At 51.4% G+C, this 20956-nt stretch overlaps 1 protein-coding gene across 1 annotated transcript; it reads left to right on the top strand.

Annotated features, from left to right (window-relative positions):
* On the top strand, positions 49 to 14576 carry STC2 (stanniocalcin 2). The gene is made up of 4 exons (XM_005694539.3): positions 49 to 887; positions 2942 to 3084; positions 5801 to 6012; positions 11165 to 14576. Exons 1-4 carry the CDS (start codon positions 737 to 739, stop codon positions 11565 to 11567), a joined length of 909 nt encoding a protein of 302 aa, XP_005694596.1. The 5' UTR covers positions 49 to 736; the 3' UTR covers positions 11568 to 14576.

Raw genomic sequence — 20956 nt, 5'->3', positions numbered from 1 at the left:
TGTCCAGAACACTTCTCCAATCTGTCAAGGCCTCGGGGCTGGGAATCTCAACTAAATTACAAAAGGCAGAAAGAGGAAACTTTCCCAGCCCGTTGCGGGTGTGATGCGAGCCAGGAGCCCGAGGGGGTTGGAGGGGAGGGGGACGCTGTCCCAGCGCAGACCATCCCCTCTCGCCTTTCTTTAGCTGCAACCGGAGCTGGGATTCGCTTTTAGTTAAGTCCGTTCGGCCATTGCCTCGGAGCACCCGCACACGCGCATGTATCTCCGGCCGCGCTCTCACACACTCACACACGCACGCAAACGCGTGGCCGTCGCCAGGTCGGCAACTTTGTCGGGCGCTCCCAGCGGCGCTCGGCTTCCTCCAGTAGTAGTTGGGCGCAGGCCCCGCCTCCCGGCTGTGTTGTCAAACGGGCGGGGGTCTCGGATTGGTCCAGCCGCCGGGACAACACCTGCTCGACTCCTTCATTCAAGTGACACCAGAGCTTCCAGAGATATTTGAGGCACCGTCCCTGCCATTGCCCGGCACTCGCGGCGCTGCTAACGGCCTGGTCACATGCTCTCCGGAGAGCTACGGGAGGGCGCTGGGTAACCTCTATCAGAGCCGCGGCCGCGAGGAGGGAAAAGGCGAGCCGGGAGGAAGAGTGGGAGGAGGAGGGGAAGCGGCGGAGGAGGAGGAAGAGGCGGAGGGGAGCACAAAGAATCCAGGTCTCCGGGCTGGAGGTTTACACCAAGAACCATGTGTGCCGAGCGGCTGGGCCAGTTCGTGACCCTGGCTTTGGTGCTGGTTACCTTCGATCCAGCTCGAGGGACCGACGCCACCAACACCCCCGAAGGTCCCCAAGACAGGGGCTCCCAGCAGAAAGGCCGTCTGTCCTTGCAGAACACAGGTAAGTGCGTGCGCCCCCGCGGCGGGGAGCTGCAGGGAGAAGACATCCCGCACCCACGCAGCGCGCCCCGGGCGCTTCGCCCAGAACTGGGCGCCCACCCTGGGCTGTGCAAACTCTTGGGGTGGAGCGGGGCGTGAAGAGGAAAGCGCGCGGCAGAGCGAGGTCCACACCGGGCTCCGCGAGCCCGGAATCCGCACGTGCTGGCCGGGTGATGAGATGGCTGGGGCAGGACTTGTTGCTGTCCTCCCGGGGTCGAGGGTAAAGGAAGCACCGCATGACGCGGCCAGGGTCGGCTCCAGCGTCCCCGGACGGGTTCAAACCTCCCTGCCCCATCCTAACCGGCTTGCAGGAGGCACGGAGCGTCCCCGCTACCGGGCTGCGCCCTGAACCGAAGAACTTCTCTACCCAGCCGGCGGGCCGCGGGAGGACTACTTCTCCCCCTCCTCAAAAGATGCCCGACATCCAAGAACTTTGTAGGCGAGACAAATTGCATGGCGAACTTTGCCCCTTGTGGGGCATTCCTTTCGGAACGGGCAGGGGCGGGTGGAGTGAAGCGTACCTCTGCGGTGCCGCCTCCGTCCCCGGCTCCAGCGCAGGTCAGCAAGAGAAGAAAGGGTGACACGGCCCGAACCGTGCGCCGCAGCTGCTCGACCTGCTCTCCGTTTACCCGCGAGCTGCCAAGCACAACCAGGCGTGCAGGGCACGGGGCTGGCCCTTTTCCCAGCCCCCGGGAGAGGAAGAAAATCTGCCTTGCGCTTCTTCGCTCTTCACGGCCCTCCCTTTATTAAGGGGGCCTGCGAACCCGGCGGTGCCGTGCGTGCGTTCACCGCACGAGCAGGAATGCACGAGTGCCCATTAGGGGCGCCGGGAGCGAGTGAACCGCGGCCCTGCGCGCTCCGGGCCGGCGCGTCGGGGCCGCGCATGGGACCGTCCGGGAGTCTCCCATCTCCACAGGCGGATGCCAGCACCTCCAGCTCGCTCCCCGCTCGTCCTAGGAATCTCACCCACCTTTCCCCTCCCAGAGATTTCCCTGAGAATCAAACGTGATTTTCGCTAGTTGGTGACTCTCAACAAATACACGCCCCTCGTTCTCTCGGCAAATTTAATCTGAATGCGGATTATCTCCTCCGACCCGCCCTTCTTCCAAAATATACTCTTCTGGTGTAATTTCGTGGTTGGTTTAAGTCAGGGAATTGGGTAGGGGGAGGGAAGGGAGAGAGGCTTTGCAGCCTGACAGTTAACTCCCTCTCAGCCTATCCTTTCAGAGACGCGAATTGGGGCCACATTCTGCGAAGGAGGGCAGCGGACACCCGGGTCGCGAGAAGTCTAGGGTATTAAGCGACATCTCACCCCAGATCTCTATTAAAAAGGAACCTCGAACTGCCAAGGTTGCGTTTCTGCAGACTAACCCCTATCTGACTCGACTCCTGAGCCTGCTTGCAAGCAAACCGCAGTTTCCCTAGCCTGGTATTTTTAATGCGAATGGTTTGGAGGCGCTGCCTTAATAGGAATTTTGTTTTGATTTTTAGGTGTTGAATCATAAAGCTAAATTGAAACTGCTTTCTGGACGCTCTCATTTGGGGGTCAGGAAGGAAATGGCCGTGATTTAACAGCAGCAGCTTCATCCAAGTACAGAAGAGTATTTCATTGATGAAGGACAGAGGGAAAGACCAAGCTAATGGGTTGAAATTTTATTTTTGTCAGTGGGTTTAGAAAGCTGAAATATCTTCAGCTGTCAAACTAAGTATTCCCACAAATACTTTAATAAGATGAAAAGGATGAAAAAAATGGAGTGTTCTGACCTAACTTCTCTTGTGACTTTTGTAATGTAGGTCTGGCTAATTTTTACAAATATTTACAAATACTAGTTATCTTCATAAGTAGATTAAGTAATGAAATTTTATTTCCTTGGTTTTTGGATCCCGAAACAGTCATTTCTAACACTTTTTCTTAATTTTCCTTTTAGTCATTACTTTTATTTCAACCAGCCTCTCTTTGCATTCCCCAGCATGGCAGAGAATTTTGTATATGATTGCATGTAATTCTCATTTTAGCGGAAATCCAGCACTGTTTGGTCAACGCTGGCGATGTAGGGTGTGGCGTGTTTGAATGTTTCGAGAACAACTCTTGTGAGATTCGGGGCTTACATGGAATTTGCATGACTTTTCTGCACAACGCTGGAAAATTTGATGCCCAGGTAAAAACCATATTGAGCACCAAGAATGTTTCGGGTTAGCAGAGCACGACTGAAGCGTTCATTGGAAAAACCTGTTAACAGAGTTTCCTAGCTGATCGTCATGGTGGGTTTTAGTACTTGCCAGCATGGAGAAGGCAATGATACCCCACTCCAGTACTCTTGCCTGGCAAATCCCATGGGCGGAGGAGCCTGGTGGGCTGTAGTCCATGGGGTCGCTAAGAGTGGGACACGACTGAGTGACTTCACTTTCACTTTTCACTTTCACCCACTGGAGAAGGAGATGGCAACCCACTCCAGTGTTCTTGCCTGGAGAATCCCAGGGACGGCAGAGCCTGGTGGGCTGCATTCCATGGGGTCGCACAGAGTCGGACACGACTGGGGCAGCTCAGCAGCAGAGACCTTCCAGGTGTACAGCAGGGTGCCAGTGACTCCCCACTCCACTCCTGGGGTCCAGCTTTCCAGGCCTGTCATCTCGGCCAAGTCTTCCTCCACTCTTCACTGAGTTTGCATGCACAGAGTGGGATGGAGACCAAGCTGAACAATTATTTGAGGATTCTTAGCAGAGAAAACTCATAATAAATAATAAACATCTTATAAGGGACAGACTGTGTCTGGCTACCCAGAACCCAGTCTGCGAGGACCATGACATTAGGCTGGGGGTAGAGCAGGGAAGGCCAAGGACTCCAGTTAAACATGGCAAAAGCTATTTTCACCTAATAGGCAAGAATAAGAGAGACACGAAATTTGTAGAAATTCGTCATCTCCTAGAGGACATGTGGGCAGGCAGCATGGATAAATCAGGGCCTCCAGAGAGCAGACTTTTCTTCCTCCTAAGTAGCAGATCCTCCTCTCCCAACCTGAAAAGTTGGAACCCTGAATGAGTCCTGCTCTGTATAATAACTATAGTCAGGGCCTGACCCACTTCACTTATCCCAGGGTCCCCAGGGTAAAAGCCTAGATGCCGCATGAGTAGGAAATGAACCCAACAAGTAACCTCATGGCTCCAGTGCACACCATACGAACACATTTCAGGTGGAGTGGAGCATTAGGCTCATCTCCTTCATGTCCTCCCCAGCCTGTATATGCATTGTGAAGTCATTTTATTGGCGAGCCATGACTGTTTGGATGAGGCCAACAGTTGAGGTGTGATTTGTGAACATCACCAGTTACCGTGTACTGACATCCTGTAGACAGCCTGACAAAGCAACGCCTGGGAACCAGAAAGGGATGCGACAGGGCTGGCAGCCTCCCCTACAGAGGATGTGAGGTGCCAGCAGGGGAAACCAGGGAAGGAAAGAGGAGGAAAGTGTTTGAACTCCTTGAGATGCCCTAATAAAGCATCCCTTCTGGATTAACGGGAATTAGGAAACGTAATAGGAAATCCGGAGGAAAGATGTGTATTTCAGGGCAATCCCACAGGATGTCAGGGAAGAATACTGAGAACAGATTGCTGCAGCCCTCACATAAATTCATCTTCCTTTTTTCCCTCAACCAACAGGAGTACGTTCTCAAGTTAGAAGCATCCCTTTCAAGTCAGGTCTCAGCCCATAACTACTTAGTCAACCGGCACACCCTACCCTCCATCCTATTTGGCTCCCACTGGCGCGTCAGAGGAAAGGGAATCACCATGAGGTGGCTTTTCAGTGATCAGACTCTATGTGTAGACCTTTCAGCTGCTTCTACAGGAGAGGACAAATAAACATGCTGGCCAGGTTCCCACTTCCAACCTAAACCCATTTACTTTCTCAACTCCGTTACTTCCAGGCTTGTCTAAAACACAGGGGTGACCTCTCCAATGACAGCTCGCTTCTGTAGAAGAGGGGGTGTGAGGATCCCTGGGTGGGTATCCCACGGTGCCTCTGTGCCCCGCGAGGTTGATAAGGAAGCTAACGGCCCAGGCTCGCCCCCACACCAACAGCTGTCTCCTCTCTAGGATGAGAACAATCTCATGGGGTTGCCAGGAAAGAGAACTGCAGGCCAGATGTATGCCTGGCTGCCTTCGCCACTCGGAGGCCTGGGGCGAGGGGGAGGGGCCGTCAGCCGGGCAGTTCAGGCTCCAGATGCTGGCAGGCAGTGTGCCAGGCAGGCCTTTTAGAGGCAGTAATCCTAACAGTTTAAAGGAGTCGAATTGCTTTCAAAAAGGAAAAGAATGCTCCTCCTTAAAGGCTAGGAGGAGGAGGAGAGAGAGAGTATGGGTTGGGGTCGGCGGGAGGCACTGAGGCAGGAAAGGCAGGCCCAGCTGGCACCCGACCTTCACATCACTAGAAGGAGCAGGAAAGATGCGAGATCTGAACAAGCAGGCACCTGGGAAGAACTCTCACCACGCACCGCCAAGGAGCTCTGGGCTTATGCCTGTCCAGGGTTTCAGAAACGTTGCCACCATACAGTCAACACTGGGCTCCCTTGACGACAGAGGGCCACAGGAGCTGCAGGACAAGGGAGGCTAGTGGAGGAGTTTGGGAGGCAGGAAGCAACTGTGTCAGTCTCCCAGGTAACATCATTTGGGGCTGAAGGCAGAGGTCTCACATCACTCTGGACAGACCTCCCAATGTGGCCTCAGCCTGTCACCAGCAAGGATGTCCGTCTGGATGGGGCCTTGAGGTTCGGGCGTCAGAAAAATCCCATGTAAGCCCAACAAGGGTCAGACTGTCAAAGCGTGTAATAAGGACTGGTCTCTTCCACCCCTCTCTCCCTCCCCTGTCCCCTCCGCTCTCAGGGCAAGTCATTCATCAAAGATGCCTTGAAGTGTAAGGCCCACGCTCTGCGGCACAGATTCAGCTGCATAAGCCGGAAGTGTCCAGCCATCAAGGAGATGGTGTTCCAGTTACAGCGGGAGTGCTACCTTAAGCATGACCTGTGTTCTGCTGCACAGGAGAATATCCGGGTGATGGTGGAGATGATTCACTTCAAGGACTTGCTGCTGCATGAGTGAGTGCTGCCCTGTGGGGGTGGGTCGGGGGTGGGGTGGGGTGATGCTGCAACGTGGATGGAGGGAGGAGAGGCCTGCTGCGGTCCAGAGGCAGTCTTCTTCAGTCTGATGGGTTGACTTGTAGAGGCTGAACTCTCCTGTTAAATGGGAGGTTGTGGTTTACCACGGAAAGCTGCACTGACTCCCCTGAGCATCCCTTTCCAGCTGGCCTTCAGGAAAAGCAAAAGAAATTTCCACCATCAGTTTCAAAATCCAAAGCAATAGCAACAGGGAATCTTTTTCACTGAGTGTGAAACGTGTGGAATTCAGGAATACCTTTTGTCTTTCCTTCAGCCAGGATCCCAAAGGTTCTGAGTGTTCCGAGTTCCCATGTAGGTGCCCCAGCAGATGGCCAAGGGCTGGTAATATATACTGAGTATGTACTGAGTGCCCAGCATTGTGCTAAGGCTTCATATGAATTTTTCACTTGATCGTCATGACAGCACCATGAGCTAGGTGCCATTCTCATCTCCATTTGACAGATGAGACCTGAGATTCACTGTGGTAAAGGTCACACAGACAATGATGGAGGAGCCTGGCAGTACAGCTCCAGGACTTACACTCTTAAATACCAATAGCTTTTCCCCTTGCCTCCATAAGCTCTGCTTTCCCTTAGAAAGTCCAGTTCACCTTCTCCAACATTCGTGCCCTCCCAGAGAAAATGCAAAACAAATGATAAAAATATTAATCAGCTAAACACCTTTATGGCAAAATGAGGGGATAGGAACATACTCTTTAGAAGACTTGCAATTCAATCATAAATCCAGGACATCTTCCTTTAAAAACATACAATGGCTCCTTTCTTGGGGACTCAGGGCAGAAAGTAAGGTACTGGCTAAGCAGCCCAGTACAAGTCACTGCACTGTTGGTCTTTGCCCAGTGACTCACTGGGCCAAATCAGTAGTTTTATCAACCCTTGCTCCTTAGTTCATGCCATAGCCTCCCTCAACTATGTCACTAAACAGGCCACGCCCCATGCCACCCACACCACTTAGACCACAGAGAATAGCAGCCATCACCTGTCACTTGCAACACCCCTGGTGCAGTGTTAGAATTATTAGATACACCATGAATCTCTATAGGCAGCTCTTGCCAGGAGCAAAGTGATGTTGCCTTTGCCTTGAGTTACACTGTGTTCTCAGTTGCTCAATCATGTCTGACTCGATGGGTTGTAGCCCACCAGGCTCCTCTGTCATGGGTTTTCCAGGCAAGAAGACTGGAGCAGTTTGCCGTTTCCTGCTCCAGGGGATTTTCCTGACCTAGGGATCAAACCCACATCTCTTGCATCTCCTTCATTGGCAGTCGAATTCTTTACCACCAGCACCACCTAGGAAGCCTGAGTTATACTAATGCCCAATAAAATATTTTCTGTTCTTCCAAATCTCTAGAAAGAATCAAACCAACAATAGCATCAACAACAATAGCAATAACAATAACTGTCATTTTCTGAGTGGGCCAGGCCCTTGGCCAGGAACTTGGCCTAGATTATCTCATTTACCTTTCCCAACAGTGCTACAAGCCAGAGAATACTAACCCCATGCAACAGAGAAAGAACACGAAGCTAAAAAGTTAAAAAAATCTTGCTCTGAGGTTCAATTCCTAATTTCCAACTTGGGAATTGGTGCTTCTGAAGCCAGTTGTCAGGAATGGACCTCAAACCTCCTTGTCCTGGCCTCCATCCTCCCCACTAGACCAACTAAAGGCTCATTGGTCCCCAAGTGCAGCAGGATTTTTTCCCCTTTTTCAAAAACAGTCCCGTTACACAAGCAGAACACTGAGCTTTCCTTCCTCCAGGTGCCCCTGCAAGAGGCAGACACTCCACTGCTGAGAAGCTCATGAAGTTCATTTGTCCTCAACTTACTCTCCTCCATCAGAGATAGTTTGTTGGCTAATTCTGTAACACATTCCTGGAGCCAAGAAGACTTGTTTCTTTGGAAAACAGTCTTTGGGAAAACTGAAGGTTTTGAGGGGTTTTGCCACCCCACCCCACCTTTGCATTTAAGAAGACAGAAAGCACTATGGCTTTCTGATACCTCCTCCATGGAAACATCGTCCATGGGACCCTTACTTCCAAAAGGCTCCATGCATCATTTAGAGCCCACATAGCCCCTACCCCAGCCTGCTCTGGAAATGCAGGTGGTCTACCCCAAAAGCAAACCTGGACCTTTTTCTTAAATACTCAGTGTGGCCACATGCAATTCCTCTTGCTAAGCCAGCAACTCTAGCTCCCCACAAAATCCCACTGCCTTCCCTTTTGAAGCTGCAACTGCACACTCTGTCAACTAGCATTTAAAGCTGAACTGAAATTTTTTTTTTTTTTTTTTTTTTTTAGTTTTTCTTAACTACCTTAACTGATTTGGGCACCAAAGATCCCATCAGTCCCCGAATATCGAGAAGGCCATTTAAGAATGTGTGACCTTGGCCACAGATAAGAAAATGAAAACTGAATTTGCTCTTCCCTCTAGAGAGAAGGAAATCATGGGCATCCTAGAATCCACATCACCCCCATCCCTCAACCTGACCCTCACCTAACCCCTAAAACACTCACATTCAGTTAAAGTGACTTCCTTCAAACGCCCTGCTCCCCTCACCCCTTCCCGTCCAGCTTTCTCCCTATCACCCGCTTGGCCATCAGACACCCTGTCACTGGGTGCTGGCAGCCTCCAGGCACATCCCCCTCCAAGTATTTTTAAAAACTCTTTAGCCTTGCTGACGCCCAGTGGAGAGAGCTGGGCTTTGTCATTAGACACGGGCTGAGCTAGCAGCCTGAGAAGGCACCATGCCAGCTTGAAATACAGCTTAGATGAACACACCCCTCCCCGTGGTTCACAGCTTTCTCCTCGGCAGAGAGTACCAAGGGCAGAAAAGAGCGTGGGGTAGTCCAGCCTTCTGGGATCCGCCTCGGGATTCAGCAAGCTCATCTGGCAGCCAGGATGCCCTGCTGAAGGAGGCCAAGAGGCAGTCCATGGATTCCCAAGAGGGCCCCTCCTCTCCTTACTCTGGGGAAAGAAACTTGGGGAAAAGCATCCCCCAAAGACAAATGCTTAGTCTCCGTGATCTGCTTATCTAGCTGCAGGAGGTGGCAGGCAGGATCAGGTGCTAAAATCCCAATGATGTTCTGGCAGACAGTGAACTTGACCTCCCTGAGGCTGTCAGTGCTAGTTTTCAAAAGACGGAAAAAAACGGACATGCCGGGAGCACGTCCCTCGTGTGACCATGCCCTCCTCTCTTGGCTGGAGTCAACTTGGGTCATCGCTGTCCTTGTCACGGTTAGGGGCCTGCCTTCAAGACTTTCAGCACCCTGCCCATCAGCTGTGCCCAGACTCTCCGACTCCAAAGGCATCAAGTAAGCCTTAAAAGGCAGCTTGATCTCTGTCAGCCGGAACATTCCTCCTCTCCGCTCTCAGCCCAGCCTCAGGCCTTCTCAGCCCAGAAGCTTCCAAAAGCCACTTTCTCCCCCACCATGTCCCTGTTTTTCTATCTATGAAATGAGGACAGTTCACTCAATTACAACTTGAGGACTAATTCATAAAAATGGCAGCAAACTGCTTCACAAGTCTTCAAACAATCTGCCCTTCCTGCTGGGCAACAACGGCCAACATGCAGAGAAAAGAGTCAAATGGTCTGTAGCGCAGCGTCCCAGTGGTACAGGCTCACCGAGGAAAAAAAGGCTTGTTCCTATAAATGAGCTCATGTGCCAGAGTGGTTTCTTGCCCAAGGGGATGGCCCAGTGCATGATCAGAAAGACCCGGAAATTCTGCCAGTGAAGGCTGCTTAAGAAAGCTTGTTAGCCACCTGGAACATGCCAGCCGCCTCCCCACACCTTGGGGGATTTTAAGAGTCCAGTGAGATGTAAGAAAGGCTTGGTGAGTTGGCCAGGAGAGCCCATTGCTGGGGGCACCTTTTGCCAGATGGGCCCCAAAACAGGCACACTGTTCCAGCTTTCTGCACACACCTCCATCCCCAGGAGGAAGGTACGTAGTCACTCCTCCTTCAGCACTTTTCCTAAAGATGGCCTGAGCAACTGGTCCTCCCCCTGGGAACCAAGCATGCTTATTGCACAGACAGCTGGCTCTCGTCCCAAGCACAGAGGCCCCTCTCTGCCAGGCCAGCTCTCACCTCCCTTTGTGGGGAAGCCCAGACAGAAAGAATAGAGCTGTTCAGACAGCCACTCCCCCGCCTCAGCCTCTGCCACCAAGGAAGGGAACTCGTGGTTGGAATCAACACCCCAGCCCCACCCTTCACCTGTTCCAGACGCCTCCAGATACAAAGGACAATGCATCCAGAAACTTCCCCAAACACCCTTCATTATCATAAGCCCAAAGCAGGGGCAAATACGCACATGGGGTAAGTGGTTTTGGGGGAGCCTAACTTAGATTAGGCTTATCGAGGAGGACACCCAGTGCAAAGCCAGCCAATCTCACTTCCCTGCCATAAAGACTCCTCAGTTTAGTATTTAAGGCCCTTCACCATTTGCCTAAGTAGTATTCCACTGGCTCCAAGACCCATTTCCCCTCCTGCTAAAATCCTCCTAGTTAGCACACCCTAAACAGGCCCGGGGACTTCCCTGGTGGCTCACATGGTAAAGAATCCTGCAATGTGGGAGACCTGGGTTTGATCCCTGGGTTGGGAAGATCCCCTGGAGGAGGGCATGTCACTCCACTCCAGCATGCTTGCCTGGAGAATCCCCATGGACAGAGGAGCCTGGCGGGCTACAGTCCATGGGAATCGAAGAGAGTCAGAGACGACTGAGCAACTACACAGAGCACAGCACAAGCGGGCCTGGAGCTCCCCTGCCGGCCTCATCCCCACAGCTGTGTGCCTCACTCCCCGGGGCTTCTTTCTAGGCTTCTAGCACAGACACCTGTATATTGTCAGGGGCCCTTTGTCTTGTGGCGGGCTCCCTCCCCCAGGCTCCAGTTCTGTCCAGTGCCTGGCAGGGAGCCCAGTACTCCACAGAATCCAGGTAAAGGCTTGCAGTAATTCCAGGAACATCGTTTGCCAAACCAAACCCCAGTCAAGCATTGGCCAGGTCTCTCCCCTCCTGTGGGTCCTGCCCTCCGCAGCCCACAGGAGGCGTTCTCCAGCCCCGGTCTCTCTCTCAATCCCCAGACCCTACGTGGACCTAGTGAACCTGCTGCTGACCTGTGGGGAGGAGGTGAAGGAGGCCATCACCCACAGCGTCCAGGCTCAGTGTGAGCAGAGCTGGGGAAGCCTGTGCTCCATCCTGAGTTTCTGCACCTCGGCCATCCAGAGACCCCCCACGGCGCCGCCCGAGCGCCAGCTCCAGGGCGACAGGGCCAAGCTCTCCAGAGGCCACCCCGCGGAAATGGGTCACCACCTTGCGGAGCCCAGCAGTCGGGAGACCGGCCGAGGTGCCAAGGGTGAGCGAGGTAGCAAGAGCCACCCCAACGCCCACGCCCGGGGCAGAGCGGCCGGACCCGGGGCCCAAGGAACTTCTGGAAGCAGCGAGTGGGAGGATGAACAGTCTGAGTATTCCGATATCCGGAGGTGAAATGAAAGGCCCGGCCGGGAAATCTTTTCCTCCACGCCGTCCATTTTCTTCTCTCTGGACATTCCAAAACATTTGCCATTAAAGAGGGGGGCTGTCACTCGCAGGATGTGATGGGGATTGCGGACTTGATTGGAGGTGTGTTAGCGGCATGAACAGGTGAGGCAGAGGCTCCCTGGGCAGCGAGGGCTCGGTTGTGCCTGGTGTGTCCCGCATCCACACATCTCGACGGGAGGTCGGCCTCCTCGCAACTTTGCCTTCTTTCCATCCGCGGACACCCTGGGCTGTGGCTTGCGGCTCCCTTTGCCATGGGAGGTGACGAGAGGGGCGGGGTGACCCGCGGGGGCTCGACTGTGCGCTTGGTGCTGGGCCCCACCCCCAGCTTCTGTGCCGACCGTCCTAGCGGAGTGCAGCTGGATTCCGGCGCAGGAGTGGGTGTGCAAATCTCCCAGGGAGTCGGGAGAAGGGTGGAGCGGGGGCAGGGCCGTGTGGGTGCTTGGTGCCGAACAGAAATCCAGTTTCTTGCATGGGACCTTGAGGTTTGGAGTAACTTGGGACGGGGCGGGGGATGTGGGGGCGGCGAGGATTCCAAGTGTAATTTCTGAGCCATTGTTCTGTCTAGGGGACCCTGCTGCAGGGAGTGGCCCCTGTGTGTTTGTATTTTAACCACTGCTTCGAGTCTCGATTTCACTTTTTTTAATTTATCCAGTTACATCTCCTTATCTGTCGTCTAAATAAATAGCTTTCAAACAAGCAACTGGGTCATTAAAACCAGCTCAAAGGAAAGCAAAAGCAACCCATCTTTGGGGGCTGAATTTTTTTTTAAGTGCTCTTTTTAAAGTAATCAAAAAGTGATGTAGCTTTATGTCTGACTGCCTGACGTGGGCTCATTGCCACCAGAGCAAAGCCCACCCTGGAAAAACGCACACAGGAGCGCACTGGACAAAATTCCCTTTGGTTTTCGGTGCCTCGCCTTGACCCTCAGCCAAGACAGACCCTGGTTCTGTTGCGCCGAGTTGGAAAGCTGGCCTGTCCATGCTAGAGGCTGGAAAAGGGGAACACAGAAGGAGACTGCTGCACGTCACTGGGGGACAAGATTTCCCAGATCCAGAATGAAGATGTAGCCATCAGAAAAGGAGTCAGAGTGTAGAAAGACAAGCAGGGAGGAGAGACAGAACTGAGGATACAGGGAAAGGATTAGAACAGAAAGCACTGGCAATGGATGTCTTGTTACTGAAGAGGCCTCAGAGATAGGCCTTTTCTTCTCTTTTCTGACAGAGCTTATCCTTTCTTGCAGCCAGTACTCTAATAGGAGCCCAGTATTGCAAGGAATGGATGGATGTTCTGGGCCAGGTCCTTCTAGAACAGGGGTCAACAAACCTTGTCTGTAAAGGTCCAGATAGTGAATACACTATTTTCAGTTTGGCAGGTTATACGGTTTTTGTTGCAGCTACTCAACTCAGCCTTTGTTGCCTGAAAGCAGAAACACACATAGACAACACGTAACAAATAGGCTTGGCTTCACTCCGTTAAAATTTTATTTAACAAGCGCCCAACTGGATTTGGCTCTTGGGCCTGAGTTTGCCGACTGCTGTTCTAATGACTGGGCAAAAAAAGTATGCATCCTCCATTTATATCAACTCATAGCTCTCCCTCAAAGCAACCTGAGGCCAGAGATAAAGAGGCTATATTTATCTACTCAAAAATGATTTGTTCCACAGAATGCCCTTACCCAAAGCCCAGCTAGTGTTTATATAACCTAAATCCAGTCTCACTGCTGCCAGGACAGGGTGCCAGAGCGTCGTTTTCCCAATCTTTCACGATGCATGTTGGAAAGAAACCATCTGTTGGGGGGAGGGGTACAAAAGGCTGGGAGAAGCACCTAGAAAGAGCTGGAAGTTGCAGAAAACAGAGGAGATGTGCTCGATCCATCTCTGCCCTCAGAGAGAGGAGGACCGGTGTGTCAGACTCTGCCATGGCAACTGAACGTAAACCGTGGCTGTCTGAAGCCACACAGCACGTGGACTGTTTTCCTTCCATCACTCAAAAGCTGAAGCAATAACATTCTCTCGCGTTGCTGGGTCAGCTGCTCGTTTGTTCGCCCGCTTCTGGGCCGGGTGGGTGAAAGGCATCACTTTTATATTTTCCGCAGTGTGAATGTTTTACGTGTTCGCTACTGACACCCCATGTGTTGCTTCTGTTGTAAATATTTGTCATTTGTATTTATTATCTCGGTGTTTTCCCCCGAGACATACAATTGCTTCCTATGTTGATTTGAACCCCCTCATTGATCGCTGTTGTATATTTTTTCATGCCGCTGCTTTGTTTCTCCTCAAAAGCCAGGTAGAAATCCTTGCATTCTGGTTCCTAAACTTTTGAAGCCTACAGTAGTATTTATTGCTGAGATTTCTTTATCTCAAAACTGAGGAAAATCCAAATTCCTGTAAGCATGGACAGAGGCATTTGTACAGTCCAAAATGTAAGCGAAGTTGTCCTTAAAAATAGACCCTCCACTTGGGGCTTCGTACTTCATACAAATTTACTCCTGAGCCTTCCTTTGAGGAAGGATGTGGATTTCCAAATAAAGATATGATGTTTATTTTGAGCCCTGCATCTTAACAAGATGATCTGAACACCTCTCCTTTGTATCAATAAATAGCCCTGTTATTCTGAAATGAGAGGCCTCAGTAGAGTGAAACGCTGACACTCAAAACTAAATAAATAGAAAATGCTAGCCCAGAGCTGTAGCTGTACTTTCACACACAGACACACACACACAGAAATTTCAGCTTAAACCTAGGAAAAGGCTTCGTTTAGAACAACATGGACAAACAGCGCCTCCAGGGCCTGTTTCCTAACGAAGAGCAACCCTCCTGTGATCTCAGCATCAGCACCACCTGGGCTTGCTAAGTTATAAGATCTGTTTCTGTTACGGATTTAGGCAGCAGGATCTGTACTTTGTCACATTGCATTATCTTTCTCCAAGACTTAATAAAGGTTTTAAATAACTGACTTCCTCTTGAGTAGCATTTTTGTCTGAGAGAGCTTTGGGTGGGCCAAGGGGATGGCTGTGAGCAAGTGGGCTTTGAGTCCATTAAATGCTGGATGGTCAGATATCTACAAGACAGAAACAGGCTCATAGACATAGAGAACAGAGGCATGGCTGCTGAAAGGGGAGGGGGCTGGGAGGACCGGGGGTTTAGGACTAGAGGCAAAATGTTACACCAGGACTTCCCTGGTGGCCTTGTGGTTAAGATTCTGGGCTTTCACTGTGGTGGCCCAGGTTCAATTCCTGGTTGGAGAAGATCTCACAAGCCACATGGTGTAACCAAAAGAAAAAGCAACACAAGGACCTACTGTATGGCACAGGGAACTATTTTCAATATCCTATGATAAGCCATGATGGGAAATAATGTGAACAAGAATATATACATATATGTGTGTGTATATATGCATAGATATTTGAGTCACTTTGCTATACAGCAAAAGATAATACAACATTGTAAATCAATCGTGTCAGTTTAAAAAATGTAATGGTGACTGTTCAGTTTACAGGGAGAGGAACTCAGGGAAGAAGACAACTCCAGGCTTTTCTTCCCCCACGGGGACTCTGTCCAAAACCCTGCCTGAACCACCCAAAGAGGAGGCTGAGCTTCTGTGGCCAGCCTGAAAGCACCAACCCCAGGGCCATCAGGGTGGTCCTCAGAGCTCCTTCTGGAGTGCACAGACCTTGGAGTCAGCTACCCTTTCTTGCAGATGGGGCCTACAGAGGACGCCCCCAGCATAATTAAGTCTTGGCCAGAAAACAGCTCAGGGGCCAGGGGCTCTGCACAGGCAGGGAAGCCGCCTCCTCACCTCTCCCTTCCTCAGCGCTACTGGAGAGCTGGAGCCCCTGATTTATTAATCTTATGGTTTATTCCACCATTGGCATACCTACTCTGTTCTCAGCACCATGCCAGGCATCTTGCATACGTAACCTCATCCCCACTACATCCCACAAGCAGCAGGTATTATCCCCACTTTACAGGTGAAGAAACCAAGGTATAGGAAAGTAAAGCAACTTCTCCCAAACCATGTGACTAGTGGCAGGGGTGGGGGTGGGGGACATCTGAACTCGAACCCAGATCCCTGACTCTAAGTCCACATGCTTTCCCCTTCTTCAGGCCCAGATTCTTCACATGCGATTTATTTTTAATTTAAACCAATCAGTACGATTCTATTTTACACAGGGCTTAAAGAAAGAATAATTATACTCTTATATTTATAGCACCAGGCCTCCAAGGAATTCTGCTTTAGAATGGAAAGGAAAATTGATGCTCTCACCTTTCCTCTCTGCAAAGACTCAGATTTTAGTTCAGATTAAGGGAGGGGAGGAAAATCATGGAGTCTGATCACTTTTCAGTGCATATGAGTAATTTTTTTTTTAAGATGCTTCTTAAGTGTTTCTAAGGAAAGCCTTTGGGGAGTGGCTGGCTGGAGTGACCGTGCAGGCTGAGTTTTCTCCACTAAACCCACCAGATCGCCAGCCCTGCCTTGAGACGTCAGGCTTCGCTGAAATCTTCACCACCGCCATCACTCTCATCATGATGGCTGCAGTTTCCTGTGAATCTGTTACGTGCCCCCTGTGCTGCTTGGTGCTTTACAGATATCATTTCTGAGCTTCATTTTACATATGAAAACACTGAAGCCCAAAGGCATCTTCATTTGCCTAGAGCCATCACAAGGCTAGCAAGCTCCAGAGGGTGGCAGGGCTCAGTCAGCATTCTCTTCTATCTGTCGATTACCCCTGATGTGAAAATATGGGTTAAATACACCCAGTGTTCAGAAACGCAGCTACCTCCCTCCCCTCAACGCTCAGAATTGCTCCAGTCCACTGGTTCAGGAATGATGAGGCTGTGGGAGGGCTAGAAGATCTTCCAAATATGCTGGATTTAAGCAAAGTTTTCAAAGGAAGCTGGGGCTGTGGGTCCCACAATCTGGAGACAGAAATCTGAATTTATTCTAAAGTTGACAAAAAAGAAAGCCTCCTACTGAAGAGGGAACAAGTCTTGGCCAGAGAACAAGTTTCATGTGAAATTGTTCTGTGGAGTCAGAGAGATCAATACAAGCCTAGGGCTAGGAGTCATATGAGGCTGCTAGCATAAGAAGTTCAGTTTTTATCACTCCCCAGAAAGAACATGCAACTCAAAAGGCACTCCCTAAGGAGAAGTGGGGGAAAAGCCACAAAGCCAACCTAAGCTGATGCATGAAATGGGCCTGTTTCACTCAGCAGGATGAACCCTGCTGTCCCACAGGACCTGGGCATGTGCCCACCACACCATTTAACATCAGGTCTGCCTGGGTGAGCTAAAGCTTGGGAGAGACAAGAGAAGCCCCTCCAGGAATTCTGATGCAGGTCAATTGTTCACAAGGTACAGAGGAGAACTGGCTAGTTCCATGTTCCACTGGAGAGTTTCCAGAGTTTTCTGTGGCTCTTAAAGCAAAGCCCACATAAAAAGCAGTGGCACACTGACAAGGATGGGGACCGCAGGCTTACTCGCCCTCACAAGCCATGAAGAGCACTCAGCAGAGGAGGAGGGGCACCAAAGAGGGCTTTGTGCAGGGAAGACAACTAGGCCCCTGAATTTTGTCCTGATTGTTTTTTGCTGTGTTAGCAAACAACTCCAAAACTTAGTAGATTGAGACAACAATTTTATTTTGCTCACAATTTTGTGGGTCAGAAACTTAGAAAGGGCTCTGCTGGGTGGCTGGTCTCTTCCCCCAGTGGCGTTAGCTGCCTTCCCAGATGGATGGATGTGCCCTTCAAGTAGTCAAGGTGACTCCTCAGTGCTCCCAGTCCCTTCCCCCTCCCCCTTCTTGCTCTTTCTCCATGTGACGTCTCACCCCTGAGGCCTTGCAAAGTGCAGCCATTTCAGGGTGGTTAGTCTCCCTTCTTTCATGGTGACTGGCTTCCCCAAGAGAGGCTAGAGAATTTTACAGCACACTCTGCAGATATAAACTAGGGTTTGGACTTCATCCTTGGAAATGAATGTCACAAGGGCAGAGACTCTCACTTCTGCACACAGTTTCATGTCCCTCCAGTGACCTTGCCATCACACAGCTAGAATGAATGAATGAATGAAACCTCTCATCCAAAAGGATGCCAAATTGTCAAATCAGATAAGTTTCTATTCACTTTAACTTTTAAAGGAAATGTGCCCTTGTGTCCTTGTAAGGAGCACCAACATGTCCGTGAGTCAGTGGGTGGGTGTCAGAACTAAAGGTCACAGGGAAGTCTAATAATTTTGGAGTCAGGAGACAGAATATTAATCCAACCACTCATTGTCTTGCACCTGGTAAATCTTTATATTCTTTTTAAAATAACAACTGAAAAGAGTCAGGACTGGCCCCGAGATCCTGGCAAATCAGGTACACTTTCTCAGCTACAAAATAAGGAAACTGACAGCCACTCTATTCTCTCACAAGGGGTAGTAAGGAGGAAATGACTGAAGCTATACAGAAGTGGCAATACACAGAGGATGCTTTGAAGAGCCTGGATGCCATCTCAACGGTGGGGACTACTTCTCCTGGCCGTTTTGAAAGGCTTGTGTCTAAGTCAAGAGCACAGAGAGGATGAGCCAATCCCATCCTTTGCATTGTCCTGGTCTGAGGTCTTCTACAGCCAGGATAGAGGGTCAGCCCCACACGGCAGCCTAGGAGGGGCACTGAGGCTAGAGGTGGTCTAGAACCGGGCATGAAGGGGCAGAGCCTAGCTAGAGGGCTGAGGGCAGCCCCTGAGCCACTCCCCAGTGGCAGACTGGGCTGGGGAGCCACCAACAGCCTGGGGAGCAGAGGGCCTTCCTGCCAGGCTCTCCTGCTGCAAACCTCAAGGCAAGGGACCCACAAAAGAGCCGGTTCATAAACTCCTTAATGAGAAAGGAAAGCAGAGACTGACAGAGATGAGGGAGGAAAGAGATTCGGGGCCAGAGTCCACTCCACTGGGTGCCAAGGTTCCTGAGAGTTTGACATTTGGAAAAGATCTGGCCTGGAGGAGCCAAGGATTCGGGACAGGACTCCTTCCGGCTCCCGGGACTGTCAAGAAGAGAAGGAGGGGGAGGAAAATGACTCAGCTGAAATAAAGAGAAATGTATTTTTTAAAAGGGAAACGACAAGAGGCACAAAGGAATGAGATGGAGCCCCAGGACAGGGTCCAGATGCCTTCTCAGATGAAGCGGGGCCAATCTGCAAAACGCTAACAAACTCACGAGGGCTTCCAGACCAAGAATAACACCTCGAAAATGAAGAGCATCTTCCAGGCTTGCCAGGCCGACGCCCTCAGAGCCCTCCAGGTCTGGAGTCCCCAGGGGCTGGTGCCCACCTCTGCAGGAGAAATGCTGGGATTGACCCAGCAGCACAGAAGCTCCTCCAGAGTTTTGACTCTGAAGATGGGGGCAGTTTTTGCATAGAGGAGTTAGACAGAAACTTATTTCACATTCAGGCTCACACTCACCCAGCAGGGCAAGGCTGGGAGGAGGGGCTAGAATGCCCTTCAACTCCTCCCTGGCTTCATTCCATACACCAATCCCTGAGGGGTGGGGGAGGCGTGGAAGCAGGCTCCCTCCCTGGAAGCTGATGCAACTCTCAACACTAACCCCCTACCCCCAACAGCCAAGGGCAGATGACCCTGATTGCAGAAGTGTCAATGGACACTGAAAAGAGATATGAGAATAAAGAGAAGCTGCTGGTACTTCCATGGGGTCCCGTGGTTAGGGGACTGGTTCCATCCTTAGTTTGGGGAAATAAGATCCCACAGGCCACGTGGTGTGGCCAAAACAAAGGGGGTAGCAGGGTGGTCATTAAAAAAAAGAGAGAGAGAAGCCGCTGACTGACAACTCTGCATCTCTGTCCCCCAGATCACCCAGTGCTGGGTTCATGGTGGGGTACACCTCCCCCCAGCATGGAACTCACATTTCTAGAAGAGGAGAAATTAGGAAGAAGAGGTCAGCTCAGCATGGCCAAAAAACTGTGAACCCCTCGCCCAAGTCTATCAGGCCCATCAACCTTTCCGAGTTGCTTGGCATTTACCCAGAGGCTCCTGTCACTGGGGAAACATCATGTGTCTTGGGAGGATGCAAAGCAGGGAGGCCAGCCTGCCGGGGAGCACAATGACACGTGCAGGGGAGAACCCGGGAGGGAGTCAACAGACCAAAGCCAGCTGTCCCACTGTCCAGAAGCAAGGCTGGGGTGGGAAGCCTCCCCTGACAGTAGCCCTACATTCTAGCAGAAAACAGGAAGCCAGAAGAGAATTCCTGGCCCTCTGCACGCTGGGTTATCCCAGCACCTCCGAGACGAGAAGCTGTCCCTCTGGACCACTCAAGTGGCTGCCAGCACCTGGCAGGGGGGCTTCAGGCACCCAGAAACCGAGAGCGTGGGGCCGACTGGCTGCCCTCTGAGGTCGCTCCCATAGCTGTGGCTGCCCTGAGGTTCCTTTACCAGCCTGGGACCTGCTACACAGACAACCACAGGCAGCGTGGGGAGCACATCCACACCTGTCTTTCCAGGGCCTGGGACCTCGGAAACCGGTTTGGTGAGGGAAAGCAGAGACAGAATTAAAACTGTGAGAGATCTGTTAAGAAAAACAGCGTGAAAGGCCAGGTGAAAGGAAGAAGCAGGCAGGTGGCGCCTCAGACTGAAGTGCGGGGCTGACACCCAGGAAGGGAGAGAGGGAAGGAAGCAGCGCTGAGCAGGACTGCAGGCAGCTCTGAGAAAGTCTCAGCCAAGAGGGTGCGGAGCCCGGGGATGCCGCTCCGTGTGGGCAGGAGTGGCGGGCTCTGCCCCAACCCCCACCATGAGCTCAGTCATTGCCAGGAGCAGCCTGGGAAGAGGGCGGCTAGGGATGCAGACAGCGATGGCACAGCGGGGGGGTCTGAGCAGCACCCTCCTACAGCTACCTAAGAGCCAACGCCTTCTTAAACTTTAGCCAACGCCTTTCTTAAACTTGGGCTCCCCTGCTGCTCAGATGGTCAAGAATCTGCCTGCAATGCAGGAGACCTGGGTTTGATCCCTGCGTAGGGAATATTCCCCAGGAGAAGGGATTGGCTACCTGCTCCGGTATCCTTGCCTGGACAATTCCATGGACAGAGGCACCTAGCAGGCTACAACCCATGGGGTTGCAGAGTCAGACAGAACTGAATCGCTACCGTTTTTTTTTTAAACTTGCTTGGTACTAGGTGAAGTAAGTCCGACAAAGACAAACACGTCTCTCATATGTGAAATCTAAAAATGATACAAATGAACCTATTTACAAAACAGACTCACAGATAGGAAACAAACTTTTGGTTACCAAAGGGGAAAGCTGAGATGGGCATAAATTAGGAATTGGGGGTATATATAAAGTAGATAAACAAAGACCT

This window comes from Capra hircus, chromosome 20 (assembly GCF_001704415.2).
Source record: "Capra hircus breed San Clemente chromosome 20, ASM170441v1, whole genome shotgun sequence".
Classification (NCBI taxonomy): Eukaryota; Metazoa; Chordata; class Mammalia; order Artiodactyla; family Bovidae; genus Capra; species Capra hircus.
This window is presented reverse-complemented; position numbering and strand designations above follow the sequence as displayed.